Here is a 26,493-nt window from a genome sequence, read left to right on the forward strand (position 1 = left end):
AGTCATTCCTTGCAGCTGCACATGGCCGAATGTAACCTCTAATTCACTGTCTAAGAGTGTGACCAGAAAATAATGTTTAATCCCACCGCTCTGAAATAAAAGGCTTCCCCTAACGTGTTTTAGAAAGAGTGTGATCCGCAATAATACTTCAATATTTATATTGGCCCCTGTGCACATGTTTTCATATTTGTTGTCAGTTGTTTTTCACACCTTTCAGTGTACTGGTACTTGTTATTTTATAATCACCAGCAGAAAAGGTTTTCATATTTGTTCCCTCGTTTTTTTCACACCTTTTAATACTTTCCACTCATCTTTAGAAATACAAAATGCCCTTATGTCGGAAAAATCATATCTAGTATTTCCATAAACCTGGTGGATAGTTTTTATTCGTATATTCATTAGTATGTTTTCTTGCTTAACATGTTCTTTTTCCTTGTCCCCTGCAGAAATGTCTTAACGAGGTTTCACAGATTTTGACTGTCGGATTCAGGCTTATGTACTAGTTAAGATTCACAATAATAAACAAGGTATGGTAATACATTTATTAGTCAAGGTGCCATTTTAAGTCCATAGCATAGAAAGCCATTTTCAGTCCCTGACATGAGGAGCCATATTCAGTCCATGATATCCAGAAGTATTTGCTTGTGTGTATGTGTGTGATGCCCAGCAAAATCTATGGCACACAGAGATCTGAAATTTTTAACCTACGTGGGCACAGCATTTCACTGATCATGCATGGCTGTGTCAAAAAATAAATCTTGCTCCAAGAAATTAAGCTGCCAACGTCATCAACAAGCAACTTTTAAAGGAATTACCCAGTGCTCTAAAAATTTACAAGTCTAATGACATGACATGTAATATAGATGATGATGCTATAAACTACACGACAGAGCTTTCGAACAATTTGGAGTCACCTGAAGTACCTTTGAACATCTTGGAGTGGACAATTGTGGCACCAATTATCCTTTTCACGAAAATGAATCCTCATTCCCTCTGCAACAACTCTCAGTCAAGAAACTGATGCCGAATATTACTGAACCACTGTCGTGACCGGATATGCCATGGGCAAAGTAGTATTCATTGTTCGGATTCAAATCATCCCATCAGATATACCACTTTTTAAATGTCTGCAGTTCACCATTTGAGTTTTGCTATGTGCATCGACAAGGCACAAGGACAACCCCTTAAAGTTGTAGAACTTGATCTTCAGAAAGGGTCCTTCTCCTATGGTCAAATGTACATGGGTTGCTGAAGAGTTGGCAAGGCAAACACACTATACATCTTAGCTCCAAATGGAAGGACACTTAATATAGTTTATCTAGAAACACCATCAGAAAAAAATACACTGGTGGAATTTTTTTTTTTGCTAGTGGCTTTACGTCGCACCGACACAGATAGATCTTATGGCGATGATGGGATAGGAAAGGGCTAGGAGTGGGAAGGAAGCATCCATGGCCTTAATTAAGGTACAGCCCCAGTATTTGCCTGGTGTAAAAATGGGAAACTACGGACAACCATCATCAGGGCTGCCAACAGTGGGATTCAAACCCACTATCTCCTGGATGCAAGCTCACAGCTGCGAAGGAGTTGTGCTAGATTAACGAATGTTGGTAGGCATATTTATACATCTGAAAGATGATGTTTATTCAAATTTCCCACAAATTGCATTAGTGTAGCGCTAGTAGCAGCCCCATGACATTGCACATCAGGTTTGCTTTAAATACGGGCTGCACTGTGTGAGAGTGACTGTGAGTGGGTCAAGAACGCCTTTACAACAACAAAGAAGCCGGTATCAACAGCTCACTGCGGTTTGCTTTAAATACGGGCTGCACTGTGTGAGAGCGTTAGTTACCTGTGAGATTGGACGGAGTGACTGTGACTGGGTCAAGAATGCCTTTACAACGACAAAGAGGCCAGTATCAACAGCTCACTGCAGTTGAACAAGACCATATAATACGGCTACGTGAAGGTGGAGTTTCCTTCTGCGCTATTGTAGAACGACTTGGCAGGAATGTCTCCACTGTGCATGTGTGCTGGCAGCAGTGTTCATGAAAAGGTACACTCGCAAGAAGATCAGGCTCCGGATGTCTCTGTGGTACCACCGAGAGGGAGGACTGCCGTATATGGCTGTGGCGCAGCGGACTACGTCTGCAGCAGCAATTTGAGTGGCAGTTGGCACCACAGTGATGCAATGAACTGTTCAAAATCAGTTACCTGAAGGACAGCTCTGAGTCAGATGCCTGCGGCGTGCATTCCACTTACGCCAAACCACCACTGTCTGCGACTTCAGAGGTGTCAAGCGAGAGCTCATTGGGGGATGGAGTGGAGGTCTGTTGTGTTTTCCGATGAAAGCCAGTTCTGCTTTGGTGCCAGTGATGGCCGTGTGTTGGTTTGAAGGAGGCCTACATTATACTTGTCTGCGGCATCGACACACTGGACCTACACCGGGAGTTTTGGGGAGCAATACCTATGACAGCAGGAGCACTCTTGTGGTTATCCCATGCACCCTGACTCCAGATGTGTACGTACGTCTGGTGCTGCCATTCATGAACATCATTCCGGGGGCGTTTCCCAACAGGATAAAACATGCCCCCATGTTGCTTTTGCGACCCAACCTGCTCTACAGAGTGTTGACATGTTGCCTTGTCCTGCTTGATCCCCCAATCTGTACCCAATCGAGCATGTATGGGACATCAACTCCAGTGTCATCCACAACCGTCATTAACTGTCCGTGTATTAACCGACCAAGTGCAACAGGCATGGAACTCCATCCCACAAGCTGACATCCGGCACATGTACGACACAAAGCATGCACGTTTGCATGCCTGCATTGAACAGTCAGGCGAATACACCGGTTATTAATGGACCAGCATGGCACATTTGCAATGGCTTTTCTCGTGCAGATATTAACCTGTAGTCTTGTACCTTGAATCAATTAAATATGTTACCTCAACAAATACATTGCCAAAATTTCCGTATTCTACATTCCTTATTTTATGAAGTTTGGATATTTTTTTCTGCCAGTGTATAATATGGTCTTTTATATTGTTTTAACCCAATAAGCAGTACTGCCGTCTTTTTATGGCAGTGTCGCGTGTGGCCCACGGCAGTACTGCTGTCTATTTACATTCTCAAAGTTTGCTCCTGAACAATACTGCCGTCTATTCAAGTTTCATGTTGAATGTTTGAAATTGTTGCCTGACATCGTACTGGCGGGTTTTTAGAACAAAGTTGGGGGATGTTTGACATGTTCAGCAAACTTTATTCCGTGATTTATCATATCTCGTATGTTCTGTGACGAAGTTCTGTCGCAGCATCCATAGTTATGTAACCTAACTTCTTACACGATTATGCTACAAATTGCTTCACCTGGGAACTGTTTTCTACTGTTGTTTCCTGTGAGTGCATTGCATGAATATTCTTTGACAACACGCACTATTTTTCTTTTCCCTCACCTCTGGTTTCCGTAGAAACAAACACGCTTTGGTAGTAAACAAATACACGTGGTAATAGCGGGAACGAATCGAGGATGTGAGCTTGCTCCAGGAGATGTAAGTAATATTTTCACTAACGAGGAGTCTGAAGATGAAATTTATATTTATGATAGTGATTGTATTGTGTCCAACGAGAGTGAAATTGGTTATTCCTCGAAAGACGACAACACAGAAATTGAGGACGAAGTGCAGTGCTCTGCTGTAGCAAAGAAGGCTAAGCTGTCAGCTGTTCAAACCGAAGGAAGAAAGTGGAGTTCTGTAGGCAGGTTTCTTCTTATGCTTTCCGCTCATTTTGATTCATCAAATGAAGGGGTTAGTGACAATCTTCATTTCAATGATAATGGCAATAATTCAAGATTTGAAGTGTTGATTTTCAAAGAAGTTGTTGATCATAATATTATGAACTTAATAGTGTCAGAAATGAACAAACACTACTTATTTGTTATGGAAAATACGGACGTAAAGGAAAGGTCAAAGTTACATAAGTGGCCAGGCATAACCGTACTCTCTCCTTATCTTTTCCTGGCAACTGTTTTGCTGATGGGTCATGTGAAGAAAAAAATGGAAACTACTGGTTAACAAATAAATTGTTCAAAACTCTGATGTTCGGTAGAGTGACCTCTCTCGACAATTTCTCCCTGCTTCTAAGGCTGCTTCACTTTTCTGACAACAATCTACAACACCCAGATGACAGACTTTACAAAATTAGGCCTATAAAAAACTATTTCAGAGAGAAATTCTGATCTATATTCTATCCTTTCCAAAATATCTGTATTCGTGAGTTGCTTGGAAAGGTCACCTAAAATGGAAACAGTACATTCCATCAGAGCGACACAGGTTTGGTATATATATGTTTATATTCTGCGACTGTGAAACTGGGTGTATCCTTGATTTTATTGTTTATACTGGAAAGGATATGGACATTGAACACGAGAAACTCAAATGTCTGCATCAGTACCATACCCTAAAGATATTTTGATAGGTTAAACTGTTGTAAAATCAAGTCGGTGTGTTGTAAAGGTTACAAAATAGATCACAGATAGAAAGTAGACCCAATTATACTTTTGTCAATTTTACTATTCCTTTCTTCTTCTTTTTTTGATCGCATAGGATCACTTTAGTCAGTCCATCGTTCAGGTCTCTTTGAAGGGATTGTTCGGGCTTTGCGGTCCTCCCAGTACTTCTTCAGACGCTCCAATCTTCGTGCCCTTTCCTCAGTTGAAAATATGCATGTTGTTGGCTTGTTTCACGTAAGGGTAAAGCGGAGGTTTGTATTCTTTTTGTATTCAATTTTAACTTATTTGTGGTGTCTTCTGTTGTAAGGCCTATTTCCTTCAGATCCTCTCTTACTTCTCTGATCCATTTACATCCTGTTGGTGGTATTTTTTGAGACACCGGGCGAGTTGGCCTTGCGCGTAGAGGCGCGCGGCTGTGAGCTTGCATCCAGGAGATAGTAGGTTCAAATCCCACTATCGGCAGCCCTGAAGGTGGTTTTCCGTGGTTTCCCATTTTCACACCAGGCAAATGTACCTTAATTAAGGCCACGGCCGCTTCCTTCCAACTCCTAGGCCTTTCCTATCCCATCGTCGCCATAAGACCTATCTGTGTCGGTGCGACGTAAAGCCCCTAGCAAAAAAAAATTGAGACAAGATTGCGTTGTACTAGTTGTTTCAGAAGTCTCATATCCTGCATCCTCATGATATGTCCAAAGAATCCCAGTCTCCTCTTACGCATAGTATCTGTAATGGGTTCTACCTCTTTGTACACTACTTTGTTAGGTATTATCCGCCACTGTCAATCTTTCTGCTATTTTTTGCTGATGCAGGTTCTTCCAATCCTTTCAATTTTCTAAAGTCTTTGATTCTTTATTCAGGTGAAAAAGTGTTTCTGCTGCATATGTAGCTTCTGGTTTTATAACTGTGTTGTAGTGTTTTATTTTTGCATTTATTGATATTTCTTTTTGTAGATATCCCATGTTAATTTTTGTGCTTTAGCTAATCTATTTGTTCTCGTTTGGATTGAGATTTTTTCATTTAGGTTATGTGTTATTACTGTACTTCTCCAAGATATTTCAATTGAGTTACTATTTTGATTTTATTACCATTTATGGTAACTTCTTTTAGTTGTGTAGGTTTTTGGGGCATAATTTCTGTTTTTTCAAATGATATTTTGAGGCCAATTTTATTTGCAATGTTTTGAAGTTCTGATATCTGGGTTTTTGCTTCTTTTATGTCCACTACTAGTAATGCTAAATCGTCAGCGAAACCCAGGCAATTTGTTTTGATTTTTTGGCCAATCTTTATTTTTGGGAGACATTTCCTAAACCATTCCCTCATTACTATTTTTGGAGCACTATTTAATAGTGGTGTGAGCCCATCTCCCTGCCGTAGTCCAGTTTTAATTTCAAATATCTCTGATGTTTCACCCCTAAACTTCACTTTTGATTTGGTGTTAGTGAGAGTCAATTTTATCATGTTTATTAATTTGGCATGTAGTCCAAGGTGTCCTAAAATTTTAAACAGAGATTCTCTATGGATGCAATCATAAGCTTTCTTGAAATCTACAAATGTTATCACCATATCTCTGTTTTGTCTTCTGTTATAGCCACATTATCAACTTAGGACTCATGATCTGATCAGGACAGCTCCTCCAGGGTCTGAAACCTCCTTGATATTCTCCTAGTTCTTTCTCATTATGTTGAGAAAAATATTTTCTATGCCACTGATTTCAATTAAACTGAAGGTATCAGTTATGTACCTAAGTGTAAATTATGTAAATTTATTAACAGAGAAAAGTTAGAATCACAATAACTTAAAATTACAAATTCAAAATTTACAAGAAAAAACCCCACTCCTGGTGGCCTGTGAATGTCACCAAAACTCACTGATCAAAAGGTTCTTATTATTTGTACCTTCCACCACCCCGGTATCTTAAGCTTTGAAAGTAACAATATAATTTAAAATAAAATAATGTAATTCATGCAATTTATCTAAAAAATTGTGTGTTAATAAATAAGATTTTTATTTTGCTTTTAAATAAACAGCTTAGAAATGTCTAATGGTTGATTTAATAACAGCAGGCGAAGCAGCCATGGGTACAAGCTAGTCTTAAATAACTGGGACAGAGTAATTAAATCAAGTATAATACCAGAACATGCTTTACAACAAAATTCATTAACAATGAACGATGCATAAGTCTATAAATATAATGTACTCTCTTTTAATGTAATTATAGGTCTTTGAATGTGGCTATTTAGGGCATTTTTAGCTAAGTTTCTTTGTTTAAAATCTTTTTATAGTACGAATGAAGAATAGTTTTACAAATTAAAAATCTACAACAATTACTTTATTCCGTATGCAATTTTGTATAAGCACAACTCCACAATTCCTATGACTGACACAACAAGATAATCAGGTGCGGATGTCTTTCTGATGTGACAAACAGTAAATCATTGCAGCTTCTTGTTTCACTCACCTTCACATCATACACTGTAGGGAAGTAAAGCCTCAAGAGTTCAAAGAAATCACTTTCTTCTTGAGGTAAATTCTGATCCGTCAAGAGTTTCAGAAGGTACCCGAAGTCGTAACCACTAGAAAAATAAGAATAAAAAAGATGTAAAAATATGGAGGGAAAAACCTCATCACTATAAGTGGTTAGTTTGCTCTGAAAGTAGATCCTCTAAACAAATTAAATCAAGTTTAATACAGTAGAGTCTCGATTATCCGACCTAAACGGGACCTGGAGTACGTCGGATCACCGAAAATGTCGGATAATACAGAATAACTTTGAAAATGAACTAAAACAAACAGGAAGACTATACTGTATTACGTACTATGTTTTGCGGGACTCTATTTATTGTCTTATTAATTCAGTTGTACAGTAGATGCAGTACTCTTTTCTTACTACGCCTGTAGCCAGGTGCAGACGTCTTGGCTTGGGCTGCAAGAGTTTTGATGTCAGCATCTTGAAATTCAGCCCAGTCTCATCACAATTAAAAATCTGATCACCGGTTAATCCTTCAGCAATAATTATTTCTTGAAATTGTCTTTTAAATTTCACAACCTCATCGGATTTAGCTGGCAGTTCTTCTCCACAGATATTAAGCTGCCCAATGCCGTACCGTTTTTCCCACCGATCAAGCCACCCAGCAATAGCAGTAAAATCAGGGTCCCTTTATTAAACTCCTACTGGATATACACCGCCATTTCTTGCAGAATGGGACCAGATATTGACAAGCCCTTTTCCTGGTTTTTAGTGAACCAAAGAAATAGTGCTTCACTTACTTTTATGTACTCACATTTTTCATTGTTTTTTTTCTAATTTTCAGTGCATCACTTGTTGCTCTGGTAGAGCACCACTTTTCAATTTATTCCCTCGTATGTTTCCAGCCTCCCACTGTAACATGTCCAACACCATAATCTGAAGCCATTTTTTTGGAGAGTTTCCCCTTTGTCCAGTCTCTTTAACCCACTCTACTTGTCTTCCACAGAAACACTTTCTTACGTTTACTCGCCATACTCAGAGAGGATATGATAACATCCGCACCCAACCAATACTACATTGCAAAATCCTACCGCATGACTGCTAGTGCTTGTCCCACAGTCGCACCCTCCACACCCCGTGTCCCAGAATTGCATCCACCTAAAGATCAAATTAAGCCTACCAGTGTCGGATAACACGGAGTGTCGGATAAGCGAAGGTCGGTTGAGCGAGACTCTACTGTATCTGTTACAATAATAGATGCATTCTCCTATCACATATGCAGTATGCAAATCAGAACCAGAAATGCAGTAGTTTCACTCTATCCTCAAACCAACAGCACTGACCAGATTCTAGGACACTCTTGAAAAGTTTACTCAATACATTCAGTAAAAGTAGTCATTCTGTTGTGGCCATTCTATGGTAAACGTTAGGACATAAGCAGTAATTAAATAGAATGAATAAACAGGCTATAGTAAAAGCTGCTAATTTTCATTTGGCTTTCAAATCCTAGTTTGGCAAACGCAGGCAACAGCTAAGTTGCCTAAGTGATCATCACAGGCATGATAATCCTTGATATATAATAAAAGTTAGTATTCAAGATATATTTTGGATCATGGCACAATTTACTTTGAGAGGACTATATCGATTGGATCCATCAGATGCAATCTACAACAATAGAAGTAAAATTCATTGCGCTCTCAGTAAGAAAAGGTAATTTGGGGGAGCGGTGGGGGGGAAATGCCTTTAGAAAGTGAAGTGGCACTGTTTATACTTTTTTCTACGGGCTCATATATTGTGAGATGTGTGAGACATTCATGAGACTCAATTTTTGATACTACTTCAACAAAATTACACTGAAACTTCTCCTGCCATTTGTCCAGACCACCTTCCCTTGGTTAATTCTTGCTTTAGGTTATGGAATGTGTGTTGCAAATGAATTAGAAGAGATTACCATGGAGATGCTATATAATGTAATGCTACAAGTGTAATATCGCTTGACTACAATTTTTTTTTACAACTTGCTATATGTCGCACGGACACAAATAGGTCTAATGGCAACGATGGGATAGGAAAGGCCTACCGAGCTGGATAGCTGCTGTCGCTTACATGCGGCCGGTATTCACTATTCGGGAGATAGTGGGTTCGAACCCCACTGTCAGCAGCCCTGAAGACGGTTTTCCGTAGTTTCCCATTTTCACACCAGGCAAATGCTGGGGCAGTACCTTAATTAAGACCACAGCCGCTTCCTTCCCATTCCTAGCCCTTTCCTGTCCCATCGTCGCAATAATTCCTGTGTCGGTGCGACGTAAGCAACCTGCGTTCAAGGAAAGGCCTAAGAGTGAGAAGGAATTGGCCGTGGCCTTAATTAAGATACAGCCCCAGCATTCACCTGGTGTGAAAATGGGAACCACGGAAAACCATCTTGAGGGCTGCCGACAGTGGGGCTCGAACCCACTATCTCCCGGATAGTGCGCGCCCCTAAGTGGATGGGCAACTCGCCCGGTTAACTACTACAGGTCTGAAGGGATGACTGCTAGAATTTTTCTCCTAAAGGGAACACTTTATTATGCATATAAACAAGTTCTCTAATATTAGAGCATTTGTTAGCACCTGCTTTCTTAGGTATAGAAATGACATTCTTTTTAATAATGGAAAACATATCTCCAGTCTCATGTATCTTATATACCATAGCACCATTACTTTAGAACCAAATATATGTAAAACCTTGACACAAAATATTTAATGAAACAAGAAGACAAATTGAAGCCCAATAGGGAGAAGATGAGGTTAGCCACCAAAGAAATTTAGAAACACATAAAGTAAGTTCTGACAGTAAATGCGACCTCAAATAAAGACTGAGCAATCCCACACACATCTGATCTGTAGATCTTGAAAAGGCACAAACTCCTCATATTTTGAAGGCAACTTGAATCCAATACAGAGAAGAAACATCTATACTATAATAAAACTGCAGTGATAAGAACTGAGGGATATGAAAAAAAAAAACATCCAGAAAGGAGTGAATTAGGGCTGCAGTTTGCTCCCCCTCCTTTTTAATGTTTACACACTACAGGTGGTAAAGAAAAAGTAAAATCCGGAAAAGAAATTACCACCAAACGAGAGGAAATCAAAACACATAGTTTTTAAAAAAATATATATTATTTGCTACTGGATTCACGTTGCACCGACACGGATAGGTCTTATGGTGACGATGGGACAGGAAAGGGCTAGAACTGGAAAGGAAGCGGCTGTGGCCTTAATTAAGGTACAGCTCCAGCATTTGCCTGGTGTGAAAATGGGAAACCACGGAAAACCATCTTCAGGGCTGCCGAAAGTGGGGTTCAAACCCACTATCTCCCGAATACTGGATATTAGCCGCACTTAAGTGACTCGAGCTCGGTAGACAATATATTTTAACAGAGCCTGTAGAGGATCTTCAGAAATAGCTGAATGTTATGAGCACAATCTTGGAGAAAGTACATGAAAATAAGCAATTCTATTAATTTCAGTATTAACAGAATGCAGCTGAATGAAGTCAGGTGATGTAGGAAATACCAAATTAGAGAATGAAGTCTTGAAACTAGATGAATACTGCTATTTAAATACTAGCCAAGCAAAGGTCTTTGTTAAGATGATGATGATGATGATGATGATGATGATGATGATGATGATGATGATGATGATGATAAATGTTATTGGTTTAACATCCCACTAAATAACTATGTTGACAATTCACTAGTAAGCTAAAAGCATAAAATGGTTCAACCTTTCAATATTATTAAAATAAGAAATGTAAGTTTATATTCCTATTTAATTAAAATTGGTACTGGTTTTGACCAGTATCTTTGGTCATCATCCTAAAATTATACAGTGCCTCAAGGACTGCAGCTGAACTCTTCAAGAATTTACTGCGTGCTATATTTAGTGGTGGTGGTGGTGATTTTTGTTTTAAAAGGAAGTACAACGAGGTAATCATCCTCTCTGAACAAATAAGTGGAAGAGAATTTTAAAATATAAAAACGAAATTATTTATTCAACAAAGTAATTTGGAAACGCAGTACAAAATAAAACAAAAAGCAATTATAGAATTAGGCCGAAAGGATTACTAACGTATCAAAAGGGGACGTACGTTCCCTGAGTAACAGCACACTTGTAATTTATATACCCTTGATAAGTCCACTGTCGCACATAAAGCGGATGACGAGATCAGCAGTAGTCGAGTCATCGGTTAATATGTGTTCGTGTGTGTCCTGCAGGCCGAGGCTCCGTCTTACGCCAGAGAGATCGGCGCACTCTGTGAGGATATGGGCCACGGTGAAGTCGGCACCACAAGAACACACTGAGGGGTCTTCCCTCTTTAGGAGATAAGAGTGCGTGGATCGTAAATGACCTATCCTCAGCCTGCATAGTACTATGGCCTCTCTCCGTGAAGGTCGGAAAGAGGACCGCCACATGGATAGTTGTCTTCTTAATTGCTCTCAGCTTGTTGGGAGTTCGGATATCTAGCCACTCCGATTCCCAGGATGCCAAGATGGTTCGACGTAGCTGAGAACAAATATCCTTAGCAGGTACACTGACTGGTCTTGGAGGTAAAAGTACAGCTTCCTTTGCAGCTTCATCCGCAAGTTCGTTTCCACGTGAAAGTGATTCTGGTGCCAGCATCCCATAACCTGGCTAGAAGGTCATGTATCTGCTGCACCAGTGGGTGTTGCGAGAAACAGGTTTCAATAGACTGCAGAGAGCTTAACGAATCGGTACACAACAGAAAGTGGCTTCTTTCGTCACGTAGTGCAAACTGCAGAGCCTCTAAGATGGCGTAAAGCTCCGCAGTATACTCACTACATACACTAGGAAGTGAGATCTTCGTGCTCATATTATTGGTAATGACAGAGCAACCAATATTATCTCCAATTTTAGAACCATGCGTGAAGATATGCTTCGCGGCTGGATATTGGTGAACGAAGTCTCGGAAATACCTCCGATGAATGGAGGAATCTTTGTTCACCTTGGGTCCACAGAGTAGATCTAGACGTATATCCGGTCGCGGAATTAACAACGGAGGTACCTCACTGAAAATTAATTCAAGACAACCACCGATATCGATATTCAGATCACAAAACAAGCTATCAATTCGAAACCCAACCGGCCAGGTGTCTTTCAGCCGGTTTTGGTACCTCTGGTGGTATTGGGTACTAAAGATGCATTGATAGCCTGGATGTAGCAGCATTTCACCAATTTTGGCAGCGTATGTGAGCAGCAACTGCTGCCTCCTTATCCGTGAAGGTGGAACTCCCGCTTCAGCGAGTAGGCTGGGAATGGGGCTAGCACGAAAAGCTTCCATTGCCAGCTTAACTCCACTATGGTGAATACTGTCTAAAAGGGTCAGCGTAGAATTTGATGCTGAGCCATAGGCTGCACTTTCATAGTCAATTCGGGAGAGGACCGTTGCAATGTAAAATCGTAGCAGCACCGCACGGTCAGCCCCCCAGGAAGTGCCACTGAGAAACTTAAGCATGTTAGGTCTCTTCATGCAGGCAACCTTCAACTGACGAATGTGGGGCTGCCACGTTAGTCTCTTATCAAAATGGAGACCCAGGAATCTGCAGGTGTCTACCACTGGTAAGACACTGTTTCGCAAGTGGAGCTCTGGTTCAGGGTGTACAACCCGACGTTGACAGAAGTATACAACTGAGGTTTTCACCGCTGAAAATCTAAAACCATGTTGCAGGGTCCATCTGTCGATTCGGTTAATAGCTTGCTGTAGCTGTCTCTCTGCAAACGCCACCCTTCCAGAGCTGTAATGCAGAGCTAAGTCGTCTACATACAGCAATGGAACAACCGCAGGCCCAGCAGCGGCAACTATGCCGTTGATGGCGATTGCGAACAGCGTGACACTCAGTACAGATCCCCGAGGCACTCCATTTTCCTGAACGTAATATTGAGAAAATGCATTCCCTACTCGGACTTGAAAGAGCCAGAGGGACATGAAGTTCTCAATAAACATTGGCAAATTTCCCCAATCCCCACTGGTGTAGAGTGGAGAGAATTCCATATTGCCAGGTAGTATCGTGAGCTTTCTCCAGGTCAAAAAATAAAACGACTAGGTGTTCCTTCCGGAGAAAGGCCTCCTGAATGGTGCTCTCCAGTCTCACCAGATGATCAGTGGCAGACCGATCAGAGCGAAACCCACCCTGGCAGTTAGACAAGAGCCCTTCCGTTTCTATGGCCCACAAAAGACCCCGGTTAACCATCCTTTCAAATAGATTACCAACGCCATTCGTAAGGCATATTGGCCTATAACTATCCAGAAGTTCTGGATCTTTACCTGGCTTGGGAACTGGTATCACAATTCCCTCACGCCATTGAGATGGAAACACTCCCTCACTCCATATTCTGTTGAATAGGGTGAGGATATACTTGAGACATCTGTCACGCAAATGCTTAAGCATTTCATTATGGATTTTGTCCAGTCCAGGAGCCGTATCTCTGCACAGCGCGAGTGCACTCTGCAACTCCCACTCCGTGAAGGGCACACTGTACGGATGCGAAGCAATAGAGGTGAAAGGGAGATGGTGTGCCTCTGCTTCACGCTTAACTGGTAGAAATGCAGGGTCATATCTCCCAGAGCTGGACGTATCTGCAAAATGAGACGCGATGTGGTCTGCAATGACCGAAGGAATCGTAACAATGTCTCCATCAATGGAGATACCGGGGACTGAGGGCACATTCTGTACACCGACAATACGGCGAAATTTTGTCCACATTGTGATGACGGAGTATGTGCCGTCATGAAAGACACATACTTTACCCAGGTAGCTTTCTTACTTTCAAGAATTAAAAAAAAACGGGCTTTCGCATGCAGATGCTTAAATGTGATATGATTGGCCATCGTTGGATTCCGATGATAGTGCTTAAAAGCCTGTCGGTGATCACGTATGGCTGCTGCAATTTCGTCCGTCCACCATGGGATCTGTTTCCAGCGATGAATACTGGACGAGGATGAAATTGTTCTCTCCACAGCAGTCAAAATTCCAGTAGTGGAAGAAACGTGATCGTCAACAGACTCCAACATATCTTCAGCCATCACTGTGCATTTAGAAAATTCTGGCCAATTTGCCCGCCGAAGTAACCAGCACTTGGGTACTTCGGACTGTCTTTGATTCAAGAGACATAGAATTATCGGGAAGTGGTCACTATCACAGAGGTCGTCGTGTACTTGCCACCAAAGCAGGGGAACTAGTGCACAGCTGAACAAAGTGACATCCAGGTGTGAGAGTGTGCCAAGTGCGCTGCTGAAATGTGTCAGTTCCCCTGTATTAAGCATGCATAGATCAAACAGGTTGATCAGTCGCTCGAGCAACCTCCCCTTAGCACAGGAAGACAGAGAACCCCATAGTGCGTTTCGGGTGTTCATGTCTCCCAGCATGAGGAAAGGAGGAGACAACTGAGCGATCAAATCTTGTACTGCAGGCATTTCAAGATCTTAGTCTGGTGGGAAGTACACGTTGCACACCGTTGTCATAACTGGTAAGGAGTGCGAAATGCAACTGCATCTTCGCTGAAGATGTCGAAGCAAACTAGGGTACAAACACCCCCAGCTGCCACGCAATCCACAGCTACTCTGTCTTTGGAATAACGACGATATCCTCTCATAGTCATGTCGTGCCAGGTCTCAAACGAGATTCCTGTAGGCAGACTATGGAGGCCGCATAGACGGATATCAACTGACATAACTCAGCTAAGCAACAGTGATAACTACTGCAGTTCCATTGCAATAGTGCCATTGTGTGGATAGGTAAAGCTTCGAATTCAAAGCAATTTCTTGCCCTTCGTTCGGTTCATTACCTGCCAGGTTCTGCCGTCTTTGTCGATATCTTTTTTGTCATCATCACCATCCACGACAATGAGCGGTTCAGTCGTCATTGTCTCCTCTGGGCATTCCGCGGACGGTGATCTCATGGATCGGGAAGAGTGGGCCTTCTTCCTGGAAGAACTAAGTTCTCCAGAAAGTGATCGAACAAGAGGGCGTTGGGGCCTCTCATTCTTGCCCAATGTTTCTATCTTTTTTGGAGGAAAACCGGCAGATGGCTTCCCCCCCGCCCTGTTGGGGGAGGACTTCCCAGCCGAACGTTCCTGGGAAGGGTCCTTCCCAGGAAACGTCAACAGTAATGCTCTTACATGTGATAATACATGTTATAAATATAATTCTTGATCCGTATTGATGATACTTGAATGGAATAATATCAATAAGTTAATTTATTGCATTTACCACCTAATGAATACAAAATGTCATACTTTAGTTGGTTTACTTTAGCATATTAACTAAAATGGTACATGTTTCACCTTGAATTCAGGCATCATCAGCCATTATCTTAACTTAAAAATAGAAACAGGCATCTGATTTATATATACATGAAATAAAATTAAAAAACCTTGGAGAGACTAAAATTACAATTAACATATAGTAAAAGAATTAAAGTTAAGTTGGTTATAAAGATATTACAATGAGTCAGTAAAATTACAATTGGTGAAAGTAATGGTGATATGACATTAGAAGGTTTCTATTATAATTAAAAAGAAAGAACAAAGCAACAGTTTGTCATAAACGAGTGATAGGATTGCTAAAAATTATGTTGGCCGACCAGTGGTTACAACGAAAATGACAATGATGGTCGTATTTAATAAAAATTTAACATAAAATAATAGTGAAATACGGTCATGCGACCGTCAATACTTGTTGCTAGAGATAAATCGAAAGTCAATGGCATATGGTGATATGGTTCAGTTTAATAAAAATAAAATACGAAGTTGAATAACGATGTTTAAACAGGGCCTTTATGGACCATCTCAATTTGTTGCAAATACTGCAATGTTCTTAAGAATGTGTGGATGATTGACATTAGAGTCGATACAGAAGTGTTACAGTGGAATCTGTAAAAGGAAACAAAAAACGTGGTGTTAATTGAGTGAAAAATCGTAATTAAGTGTTAAAGTGAAGATTGTGTACACTTACCATTAGACTAAGAGAGGGTAGTTTGTTACGTTATTACGTTATTAACTGAACATTATTGTCAACTGTCTGCTTCTTACTGCGAGTGTTGTAACAGTATGTTTGAGTTGGAGGTGGAACTATTTGCGAAGGTGTGGCTATGGGCTTGTTTGTAGTGCTTGGAGGGGAGTTGCTATTGGCGGAAGAGAGAGGGGGAAGTGTGCTGCTGCGGGTGTTGTAACGGTGAGATGCCGTTGGAGGGAGCGAAAATACAGTGGGTGTGGCTAAGGGTCTATTGGTAGCATTTGAATTAGAGGTAATGGCAGTGAGGGGAAGAGGGGGGATTGTGTTAGTTGTAGAGGAGGTAGGGGGGCTTATTGATTTGAGGTTGAAAACTTTTAGGAATATATTGGTGAGGGGAATTGAATCTTGTAATAGACATAAAGTCTGTTCGTACAAGGGGCTTTTTTTTATCAATGATATCGTTTAAGTTCTTATCTTTGTTGAAATGTTGGTCTAGGAAAATGAATAAATTTTCATACTCAGTCATAAGTTTACTTTTGTTGACTCTTTTAAGGATATGAAGGTCTTGTTCTATAGTGGTAAATTTGTGTCCCATGTCCCTCATGTGGTTGGCCATTGCTGAAAATTTGTTATGTCTTTGTGCATTATAATGTTCGGCGTATCTAGTGGAGAAGCTGCGGCCAGTTTGGCCAACATAGGAAAAATTACATGTGGAGCATTTTAGTCTGTATATTCCTGATCCAGAGTGACTATTGTCTGTGATGTTAATAGAGTTATGATTAAAGAATAGATTACGATTAGTGTTTTTTGTTGTATAGGCTATTTTTACATCGTGCTTCATTAGTGAATTGGATATCGGATAAATACCATAGTTATTGAATGTAAATTTAGCGTATTTTGGTTTAACGGGTTTCAATGGGGTTAAATTTGTAGCTAATTTTAATTTGGTTTTATTGATGATTTTATCAATTATATCTGTATGAAATCCATAGAATTTAGCTATTTCTTTAATGAATTGTAATTCTTTCTTTAAATTACTGGGGGACATAGGGATTTTTAATGCCCTATATATTAGACTGTGATAAGTGACTTTTTTATGTGAGTTGGGATGTAAAAAATCATTTTTTATGGTTGTTGGAGAAAAGGTGGGTTTTCTGTATATTTGGAAGTCGAACTTGTTTGATAATCGTGTGATTTTGATGTCTAAGAAATTTAAAGAGCTATTGATTTCATCTTCTTTAGTGAATTTAATGTTATTGTCCAAATTGTTGAGGAAGGATAATTTGTTGTCACTGTTATTGATTTGTTTATCTATGACCGCTATGGTATCATTGACATAACGATGCCAAAGACAGAGTCCGTTGATGTTATTGATAATCTTGCTGTGTTCGAGGTTATCCAAGTATATATCAGCTAATATTCCAGATAACGGGTCTCCCATCGCCAAACCTTCCTGTTTGTAAATTTTCTTAATGAAGGTGAAGTAATTATTGTTTAAAACGAAACTAAGTAATTTTAACCACTCATCAATTTCGCTTTTACTCAATTTGCTATGTTTTGATAGATTGTTCCTTATGATATTAATAGTATTATTGATAGGGATATTTGTTGGTGATATCGAAAGAGCATAAAACGTGGTTTTGTTGTAGATTGAATTTATTTAGGGAATTGCAAAGTTCGATCGAGTTTTTTATGGGGTTGGAGTTGTTGAATTTGAAATGTTTTTTCAGGAATTTGTGTAGGAATTGAGAAGTTTTACAGGTAGGACTATTCATACTATTAATTATAGGTCGAATGGGGACTTCCTTTTTATGAATTTTGGGTAATGATCTTACTGTAGGTAACTTTGGGTTCATTATGGTTAATTTCTGATAATCGTGATCATTTAAAATAAAAGTAGAATTTTTGAGAAGGTTCTTTAAGTCGCGCTGTATTTTGTTTGTTGGATCTTTATTAATTATAGTATAGGTTTTGTCTGATAGAAAGGTTTCTGTTTTATCTATGTAATTTTGTTTATTCATTATTACTATGGTGTTGCCTTCATCTGCTTTGGTTATTACTACATTACTATTATGGATTTTAGATTTCAGATTTAGGATTTGTTTTGAGATGTTGTAGTTGTTGTTGGATGTTATCTCATTAAACAATGTTGGGAGTCTCTTTTTTATTTCATAACGTACGTCATTTTGCTTCTCAATCGGAATTTGTTTATCAATATTAGTTTCGGTTTCAGCGATGGTAGTAATTATGTTGTCTGCTTTTTTGTGATTAGGCCAATTATATTTAATACCCTTATCCAATAGATTCATCTCTTGTTTGGAGAAGGCAGTATTAGAAAGATTGATAGTAGTGGAAATGTTAGTCAAATGGGAAGGGGGCACTTTGTTAGTTGTGTTATGGTCGGAAGTTTTGTGTTTGTTTTCTTGTAAACAAGATAATTTATGGTTTAGGGTTTTCTGTTTCCTGTCTAATATGTAAGATAGTTTACGGTCAGTGTGCCTTAAAAATGAATTCCATTCAAGTGGAGATAGTTTTTGAGAGATGGTCAAATGTGTCCTGTATAACTGTAAATTCAATAGAGATTTCTTCCTGTATAATAGCTTGATTTCATTTTTTAACCATATGCTGTTTACTTTCTTTTGAGTGACATTAGATTTTGAATGGGGATGAACTTTTCGTTGCAAAGATTTGAGAAACTTAGGAACCAACTCTAATTTCAAGCAATCTTTAAGAAACTTAATATCTCTAGAAATCTTGCCTATTTTAATTCTTAGGTTCAAATACTTATTAGGTTTTATCACTGCCTGGTTGGCATTAATATTACATGTGATAAATATCATTCTTGATCCGTATTGATGATACTTGAATGGAATAATATCAATAATTTATTGAATTTACCACCTAATCAATACAAAATGTCATACTTTAGTTGGTTTACTTTAGCATATTAACTAAAATTGTACATGTTTCACCTTGAATTCAGGCATCATCAGCCATTATCTTAACTTAAAAATAGAAACAGGCATCTGATTTATATATACATGAAATAAAATTTAAAAACCTTGGAGAGACTAAAATTACAATTAACATATAGTAAAAGAATTAAAGTTAAGTTGGTTATAAAGATATTACAAGGAATCAGTAAAATTACAATTGGTGAAAGTAATGGCGCTTCACGTATTGAATCTCCAGTTTCTTTAGTTATTACATTTTGTTGCTGGCTTTGACTTTTCGATGCATTTTCAGTACTGGTATTCTGTACAAAACTCTGTGGAGTGATCCGCACATTTGCGACCTTTTCAGAGAAAGAGATGGATAACTCTAGAGCAGCCATGGACTTGAACTTCCTCCGGGCGTCTGGATAAGATAGCTTATCCAGCGTTTTTATCTCCTGGATCTTCTTCTCCTGCTTGAATGTGGGGCACTCCTTGGTGGTGTGCAGTCAACCCCAGCATGCTGGCACTTCCCTTACATTTTGCAGGTCATTATAAGTTGATTGTGAATTTTGCAGGTCGTCGAACCTGTACATCGCAATGAGGTGTGGCCAAACTTTTGACAGTTATAGCACTTCATTGGTGCCAGAATACATGGACGAACAGTCAGACAATACGTTGCCATTTTTATCCGTTCAGGTGCGGTCTCGGTGTCGAAGGTAAGGATGAAAGCACCCATATCAAGTAGCTTATCACTCACACGCCTCTTCACGTCGGTTACACCCCGACATGCTAGGTACCGGATCATCGTATCATCGGAAGACTTAACCAAATCCCTGTGGAATATAACTCTCTTGCAGGAGTTAAGGGTTTGGTGCTTCTCGATTTTCACCTCTACTTTTCCGAATAACTTGGCTTTAAGTAGCCGTCTAGACTGTTCAGCCGTAGATTCTTGATAAGTACGGATCCATCATGGAGCTTGAGCATCTCATCGACTTCACCAGCAACAATTTCTTCGATGGAATTGTTGATCATGAAAGGACATTCATCAAGAAAACTCTTACCATCGACCCTAGAAACAACCAGGAATTGAGGAAGACATTCCGCTGAAACTGGAGTATACTGCTTGTGTTTCTTGCCAATCATAGATGCAGCTTTTTGAAGGGTACCACCCTTTGAAAGAGTTGAAAGAGTTGAAAGAGAAAAGAGACGTTCTGTTTTTTGGTCCCACGAGTATTCCATAAATATGAAGTCGACCTTCGGCAGAGCCAAGGAGTTGAACCAAAGCCAAAGGTATATACTCCAGAGGGTGCCCGGTATCTGTAGGGGATCGCTAAGAACTACTCTCCCAGTAGTCATGCATCACCTCGCCATGACCCGAAACTTGTGAGTGGGGGAGAATAAAACCTCTGTACTAACCTATTCTACCCGAGGCAGAGAGGGTGGCTAGACAGGAAGAGGAATGAAATTTAAGAAGGTGAGAATAGAAGGGTGGAAATAGTGATGAAGAATAAAGAGCACAGACACCTCTCAGGCAACTCGGGGAACACCTTGTTAGTCTGGCTCTACACCGAGGCCAATCCAGCATGGGTAACTCTGAGCTGGCACAGCCCTCGGGATCAAAAAGCACACAAACCCCCACACAGATTTCAAGGTCATGGTGACCCTAGAGGGGGGATAATTTAGAGACTAACAGAATAATAAATAAAATCAATGGACTCCATCTGTGGCTAAGATTTGTAGACAACACGTTTGCCATCATTGGTAAACAACAAAACAATAGTGAAAATGTATTAACGTTCCTTAATGAACTTGATAGCAATATCAAATTCACAAAAGATGAAATCAATGGTTCTCTGAATTTCTTGAACTTAAATATAACAAGAGTAAATAAAAATTTGTATTTCAAATATACAGTAGAGGAAACCTTCTTTTGCTCCCTTGACTGTAAAAAAATGAGTCTTTGCACCCACAATCTCATAAGCGGGCAACCTTTTTTAGTTTAGTTTACAGGGCATTGAATATTCCGCTCTCAATTGATAATCTGAAAAAAAATTAAATTAAAGAGTTAAATTCAATGGCTATAAGCCAGATCCAATAATAAAATTATTAATAAGATCAAAATGAAAACTGCAACAAAGTTAACTTCAGAAAAACCTAAAAAAAAAAAAACTAGATTTGCTGCTTTTACATATATCATATCACCAACCCATACCTGCCAACTTTCGAAAAGAGGAATCCGGAAGATCCTTAAGCGGAATACTTTCAACAACATGTGCATGCGTAACAGTCTTGAGACATAATGAAAACGGACGGCAAGGGAGGGGGGGAATTATAAACAATACTAATACAAGTCAAATACAGTAGAACCTCGATGCATTGTTCCCGGAACTGTCATTTTCCCATATTCATCATTGAATTTATTCGGTCCAAAATTGTTCCATATAAACCAATGTTAAATTTCCCCGCATCCATCGGTCTCAAACTATCGTTTTATCGCATCGATTGCTGAAAAATTATTTGTCCTCGGTCACAACTTTCCCGCAATGATCGATCGTATGTAAGAAAAATATACGCTATATAAACTTATATATATTTAAATTAGAGGGACTGCTCAATACTCTTAGCATATAATAGCGGCAACCTGTTGCGAGAATGTACGAGCGATTCGGAGTTGCTAGTCTTGAACAAGGATCTTGTAAGCTGGAGTGCTGTGCGCAGGTTATTCATGCGCAAGCTCACTACGAGCCTCATGATGCCACCGCTTCTCCTTGACCCACTAACCGACAACTAGCAGTATTCTTATTTACAAGAATTAAAACGTACACAGCGTAAAATTCTAATTTTCCACCATTTTCTGTGTTGGTATAGGCTGGCTAGGGCTGCCATCTTCGTTGTAAAAAAGATAAAATCGCGCAGTACGCCAGATTCGTTTTAATTACTCACAGGGTGATTAATCGCGTCACCTTGTGGAGGGTGTGGGATGCTAGAGGCCTGTTGACCGCTTTGTTGCCCTTTGCCCAATAGTCTTGTTACAAGCCGGACCTAACCAAGCCAGACCAATAATATTTTCTCATAGCCTAGTCTTGTAACTAGTTCCTAAGTTAGCAACTTCGCTCAAGTCGCTGTGACATCATTTGAGATGCGCCGCGTTGAATTTCTAACCTCTGTCACATCGTTTGAGCTGAGGGAGCCGCGCCGTGTTGGGTATCTAACCTACTGTTTGTAAAGGGTCTATGGAATCTTTTCCTAAATACAGGTTATCGCCGTAATATCCATGTATATATTTAATTTGCAATAAAAGAACTGAACTTAAAGAAAAGGGAAACGAAACAGCGTAAAAGTCACGCTTTTTATTTTCACCTGTTAGGCCTATATCATGGTTGTAATATTTTGATAACGTTATGTATAGTATGTGCTAAATGGCTAGCACGTGTTGGCCTTTGGTTCAAGGGGTCTCGATTGGGTCGAGGATTTTAACTTTCCTTGGTTAATTCCAACGGTTCGGGGCTGTCTGTCTGCCGAATGAAACATCAGAATTCATCTTAGGTAGGGCCGCATTTTAATATGCGCGTAGATCGTCTATCGCGACAACTCGAAAGACATGCACCCGGCTCCAGAGGCCACGCAACATTGTTGTTCTTATAGTAATAGTAGTAATAATAATAATGACAATAATAATAATAATAATAATAATAATAATAATAATAATAATAATAATAATAATAATAATAATAATAATAATATATTTACATAACAAAAATGTCCCAATACAGGAACAATATTTTATAATTTTGCTTTCCACCTATTTTTATGTTGCCCGCATTTATAGTTTCCCCACATCCGTCGTCATTTTCACCCTGCCCCCTGAAAAACGACGCATTGAGGTTTTACTGCATATGTTATGATCAACCCTGAAATTAAATACACGAAGTTACATCTTGATGAGTGCTCATCTGTTTTCACTTTACACTGGGAACACTTTCCGTGATCGCATAAAACAAAGGAATTAAGCAGAATATGCCTCACGAGAAGACTGATAATATCGTTTTTTTAGTAACTCATTACAAACACCACTAAAAATTCTAAATCACTTAGAAATTCGTCACACAATTCCACGAGTTTCAGAACTACCGCCAATGTTACACACGTACACAAACAAAGCCTTTCAGCTGCTACAAAGCATGACACAGTTACTAAAGTTGTTTTATAAAAATTAATAGCCTGTTACTTTTCACGAATTTTATTTCTTCAAAATTGCCACCTGCTACTTGTGTGGGAACATCTGATTGAATGAAGTAGCAGTTGCGGTCGAACAGGTGAAAAAAGCACAGTGATAATAGATAATGTGATTATCGATACATTTACTGGTCGAATTTCGAACAATGCATCTCATATTTCCAGCTACAATCGAAAGTCAAACAAATCTGATTTGACCGCAGAAAGTGAAACCAAGCAAAATCCGTACAATAACGTTGTTCGTCCGTACAAACTTAAAACACACTCAAAATCCATACATTTTACGGAAAAACCAGAATACTTGGCAGGTATGCCAACCCTATGAAGAAGCACGATGTCAAAATCGCATTTGCTGGGGCTGTACCTTAATTAAGGCCACGGCTGCTTCCTTCCCACTCCTAGCCCTTTCCTGTCCCATCGTTACCAAAAGACCTATCTGTGTCGGTGCGCCGTAAAGCAAATAGCACAAAAAAAAAAAAAAACCATCGCATTTAGCATTCGTAACACAAATCGAAATATATTTTTCAATTTCAACACCGTAAATTCAACCTATAACAAATTTTCAAATTCCGGAATTTATAGGCTCAAGTGAGCCCAATGTAATTTTTCATACATTGGGCGAACTGGACGTAGTTTCCAAACTAGATATCTTAAGCATTACAAAGCTTCTAAACACAATAAGTATTCCGCAATGAACAATCATATGAAAGAGACGGGGCACAATTTTACCACGATTGATAAAGATCTTCAAATCAAAAATTCCTTAGTAAGCTAAGAACAAACTGATGACCAAATCTGAAAATACTTATATTTTTTTGGACCAGCACTTCAATAATAATCAAAATTGAAACGACGTATTGGCAATAAAATGTCGTAACAGATTTATGTCACCTTATCTCTCCGTGATTGCCTTTCGCTGATATTCTATTAACAAAACCCGAGAAGGCTGACTCATAAAGAGTTGGAATGACATCATGCAAGGGAACATCTTGTGCAGCAAATCAAATCGCTGTCTAAATGTAACGACGTAGCCAGTGACCAGGAAGTTTTAGAACTTATGGATGGGAGTCCATAAATAGCCGAAACATTCAGATACATTATGTTAAATACACTGTTAAAAACAATACCGTAATCTTAAAATGAAAATATGAGCATTATTTTATAACACAGAAGCATTTTCAATTTTATTGATCAACAAATATTGCCGATTTATGTGCTTATTATAGATTTTCTTAAAATATGTATTTACATTTTAAAAATGTGAAAATATGTGTTTTTATGTCAAATAAGATTCAGTTTTTACACTTGGGGATGCACAATAGGAATAATGAACTTCGTAACTGGCATTAAAACTTGCACAAGAAAAATATGTAATTACATAAAAATCTGCTCCCTAATAATATTGTAAATAATGGTCATTAATTCTCCAAAGTGGTGGAGTTATGCTAATTCTAAATTAAGTCATAAAAACTTTAATAAGATAGTTGTTTTGTTGACTTTACATGTGACAGGAATAAATAGGAATAAAAAGTTTTTTACAATGTTAAAAATTATGTAAAGGTTGATTCTATGATTAATGATCAAAATCATAAAAATAGCCTTAATATTTACAATAGTATTTTCCATTGATTACAAATATTGTGTACACCATTAGTTATATGATGTGTGGATTAATTAAAATTTTTCAACATATGAAAATCTCAACCCAGTAATAATTAAGAATGAGAGTCGGGTACATAGTGTTTCGTACCTAGTAGAATAGCTGGTTGAGCGGGGCGAGTATACGTGTTATGAACTGCCTAGTGGCACTTTCTCCAAATGAATCAATTTCTTATATGTTGATGCTATTCTTTTTATTGTATTTAATTTCAGGGTTGATCACAACATATGCAGTAAAACATTGCCCCACCATTAGGTAGTGGAATTTCATTACCCCTAAGACTAAGGTTAGCTGTTCGGGTCCATATATCATTCCCGTGGTCGTGTGATTTTGTATAGATTTATAAGAAATATTTCCTTCAGTGTCCGCTGCTATTCTTTTTATTGAAACAGTGATTCACCGTAAATGCGTGTGTCGTAACCTGCAAAATAATGCCAAAATGTTCAGTAATCGAACAACTTCCTAATTTACTCACTTCTTTTAATATAAATACCAATAATTTCATGGAAAGATTTAATTACAAACTCGCCAACAACACTCCTACGGTAACAGTATCTGCTTCACTGCCACCTCACCGTGCTACATCCCCTCCACAGACCACTAGTGATCTCAAGGTTTTGTCCTCCCCTCCTCCCCTGACTCACTCCCTGCCACTACAGGCACACTCCTACAATACGAGAAGTAGTAACAAAGCGACTGCTAAACCTTCTCATGCAGCCAACGCTGCTAGTCGTCGTCCTACCATTCTATCTTAAGATATTTGCTACAATTAGTTTAATACTTCAAGTTACAGTAACACACTAATTTTCCTTTATATTTCAGACTTCAACACGCGTTATATTGCAGTTCATATTACATACGATTTCTTGTTGAACTCCTGCTTATTGACTTCATCAGAAGATATAGTACAAGTTTACGACATACAATTACAACAAATCCACAAAAGATTTGATTTTTATTGAAACAGTGATTCACCGTAAATGCGTGTGTCGTAACCTGCAAAATAATGCCAAAAGAGAAGTCGAGTACAAGATCGCGTCTTCAACAATATGTAGTGGAATTTAAAAGCATTTTCATTACCGATGGAAAAGTATTATTTTGCCAACCGTGTGGTAAAACAGTACGTGCAGATCAACGTTCTCAAGTAACCCAGCATTTGTCTGGAAATAAGCATACTGCGGCTGCTTCGCGTGTGCATTCGCGACAATTACTAATAGCTGAACCAGCTACTTCAAATGCAGGCCCATCTAAATATTCCCAGTATTATTTAGATGTGTGCAGAGCATTTGTTTGCGCCGACATTCCTCTTGGTAAAATAAATAATCCGGGACTGAGAAATTTCCTAACAAAGTACATTAATTTTGAGCCTCCAGACGAATCCACATTAAGGAAAAACTATCTCCCAAAATGTTACGAAGAAACTTTACACAGAATTCGGGCAGTATGTCATAGCGAAAAACTGTGGGTGAGCATTGATGAAACCAGTGATTCAAGTGGCAGAAAAGTAGGAAATGTTGTAGTTGATGTGTTGAAGAATGATAAAACTGCTTGCGAACATTCTCATTTGCTAGCGTGTAAAGAAATGCTTGCTGCAAACCATGTCACTGTAGCTAGGTTATTCAATGAAGCCATGCACTTACTTTGGCCAAAAGGTATAAAATACGACCATGT

The 26,493-nt window shown here is 39.0% G+C and overlaps 1 protein-coding gene across 3 annotated transcripts in view; it reads right to left on the reverse strand.

Annotated features, from left to right (window-relative positions):
• Pop2 (CCR4-NOT transcription complex subunit Pop2) overlaps positions 1 to 26,493 on the reverse strand; it is a 223,969-nt gene that overhangs the window by 17,965 nt on the left and 179,511 nt on the right. For all 3 annotated transcript variants that reach the window (XM_067136670.2, XM_067136669.2, XM_067136671.2), the window contains exon 7: positions 6,969 to 7,083. In XM_067136670.2, the coding sequence (XP_066992771.1) occupies positions 6,969 to 7,083 (115 nt within the window). The remainder of the gene's footprint in view (positions 1 to 6,968; positions 7,084 to 26,493) is intronic.

Source organism: Anabrus simplex, chromosome 1 (assembly GCF_040414725.1).
Source record: "Anabrus simplex isolate iqAnaSimp1 chromosome 1, ASM4041472v1, whole genome shotgun sequence".
In the NCBI taxonomy this organism is placed as follows: domain Eukaryota; kingdom Metazoa; phylum Arthropoda; class Insecta; order Orthoptera; family Tettigoniidae; genus Anabrus; species Anabrus simplex.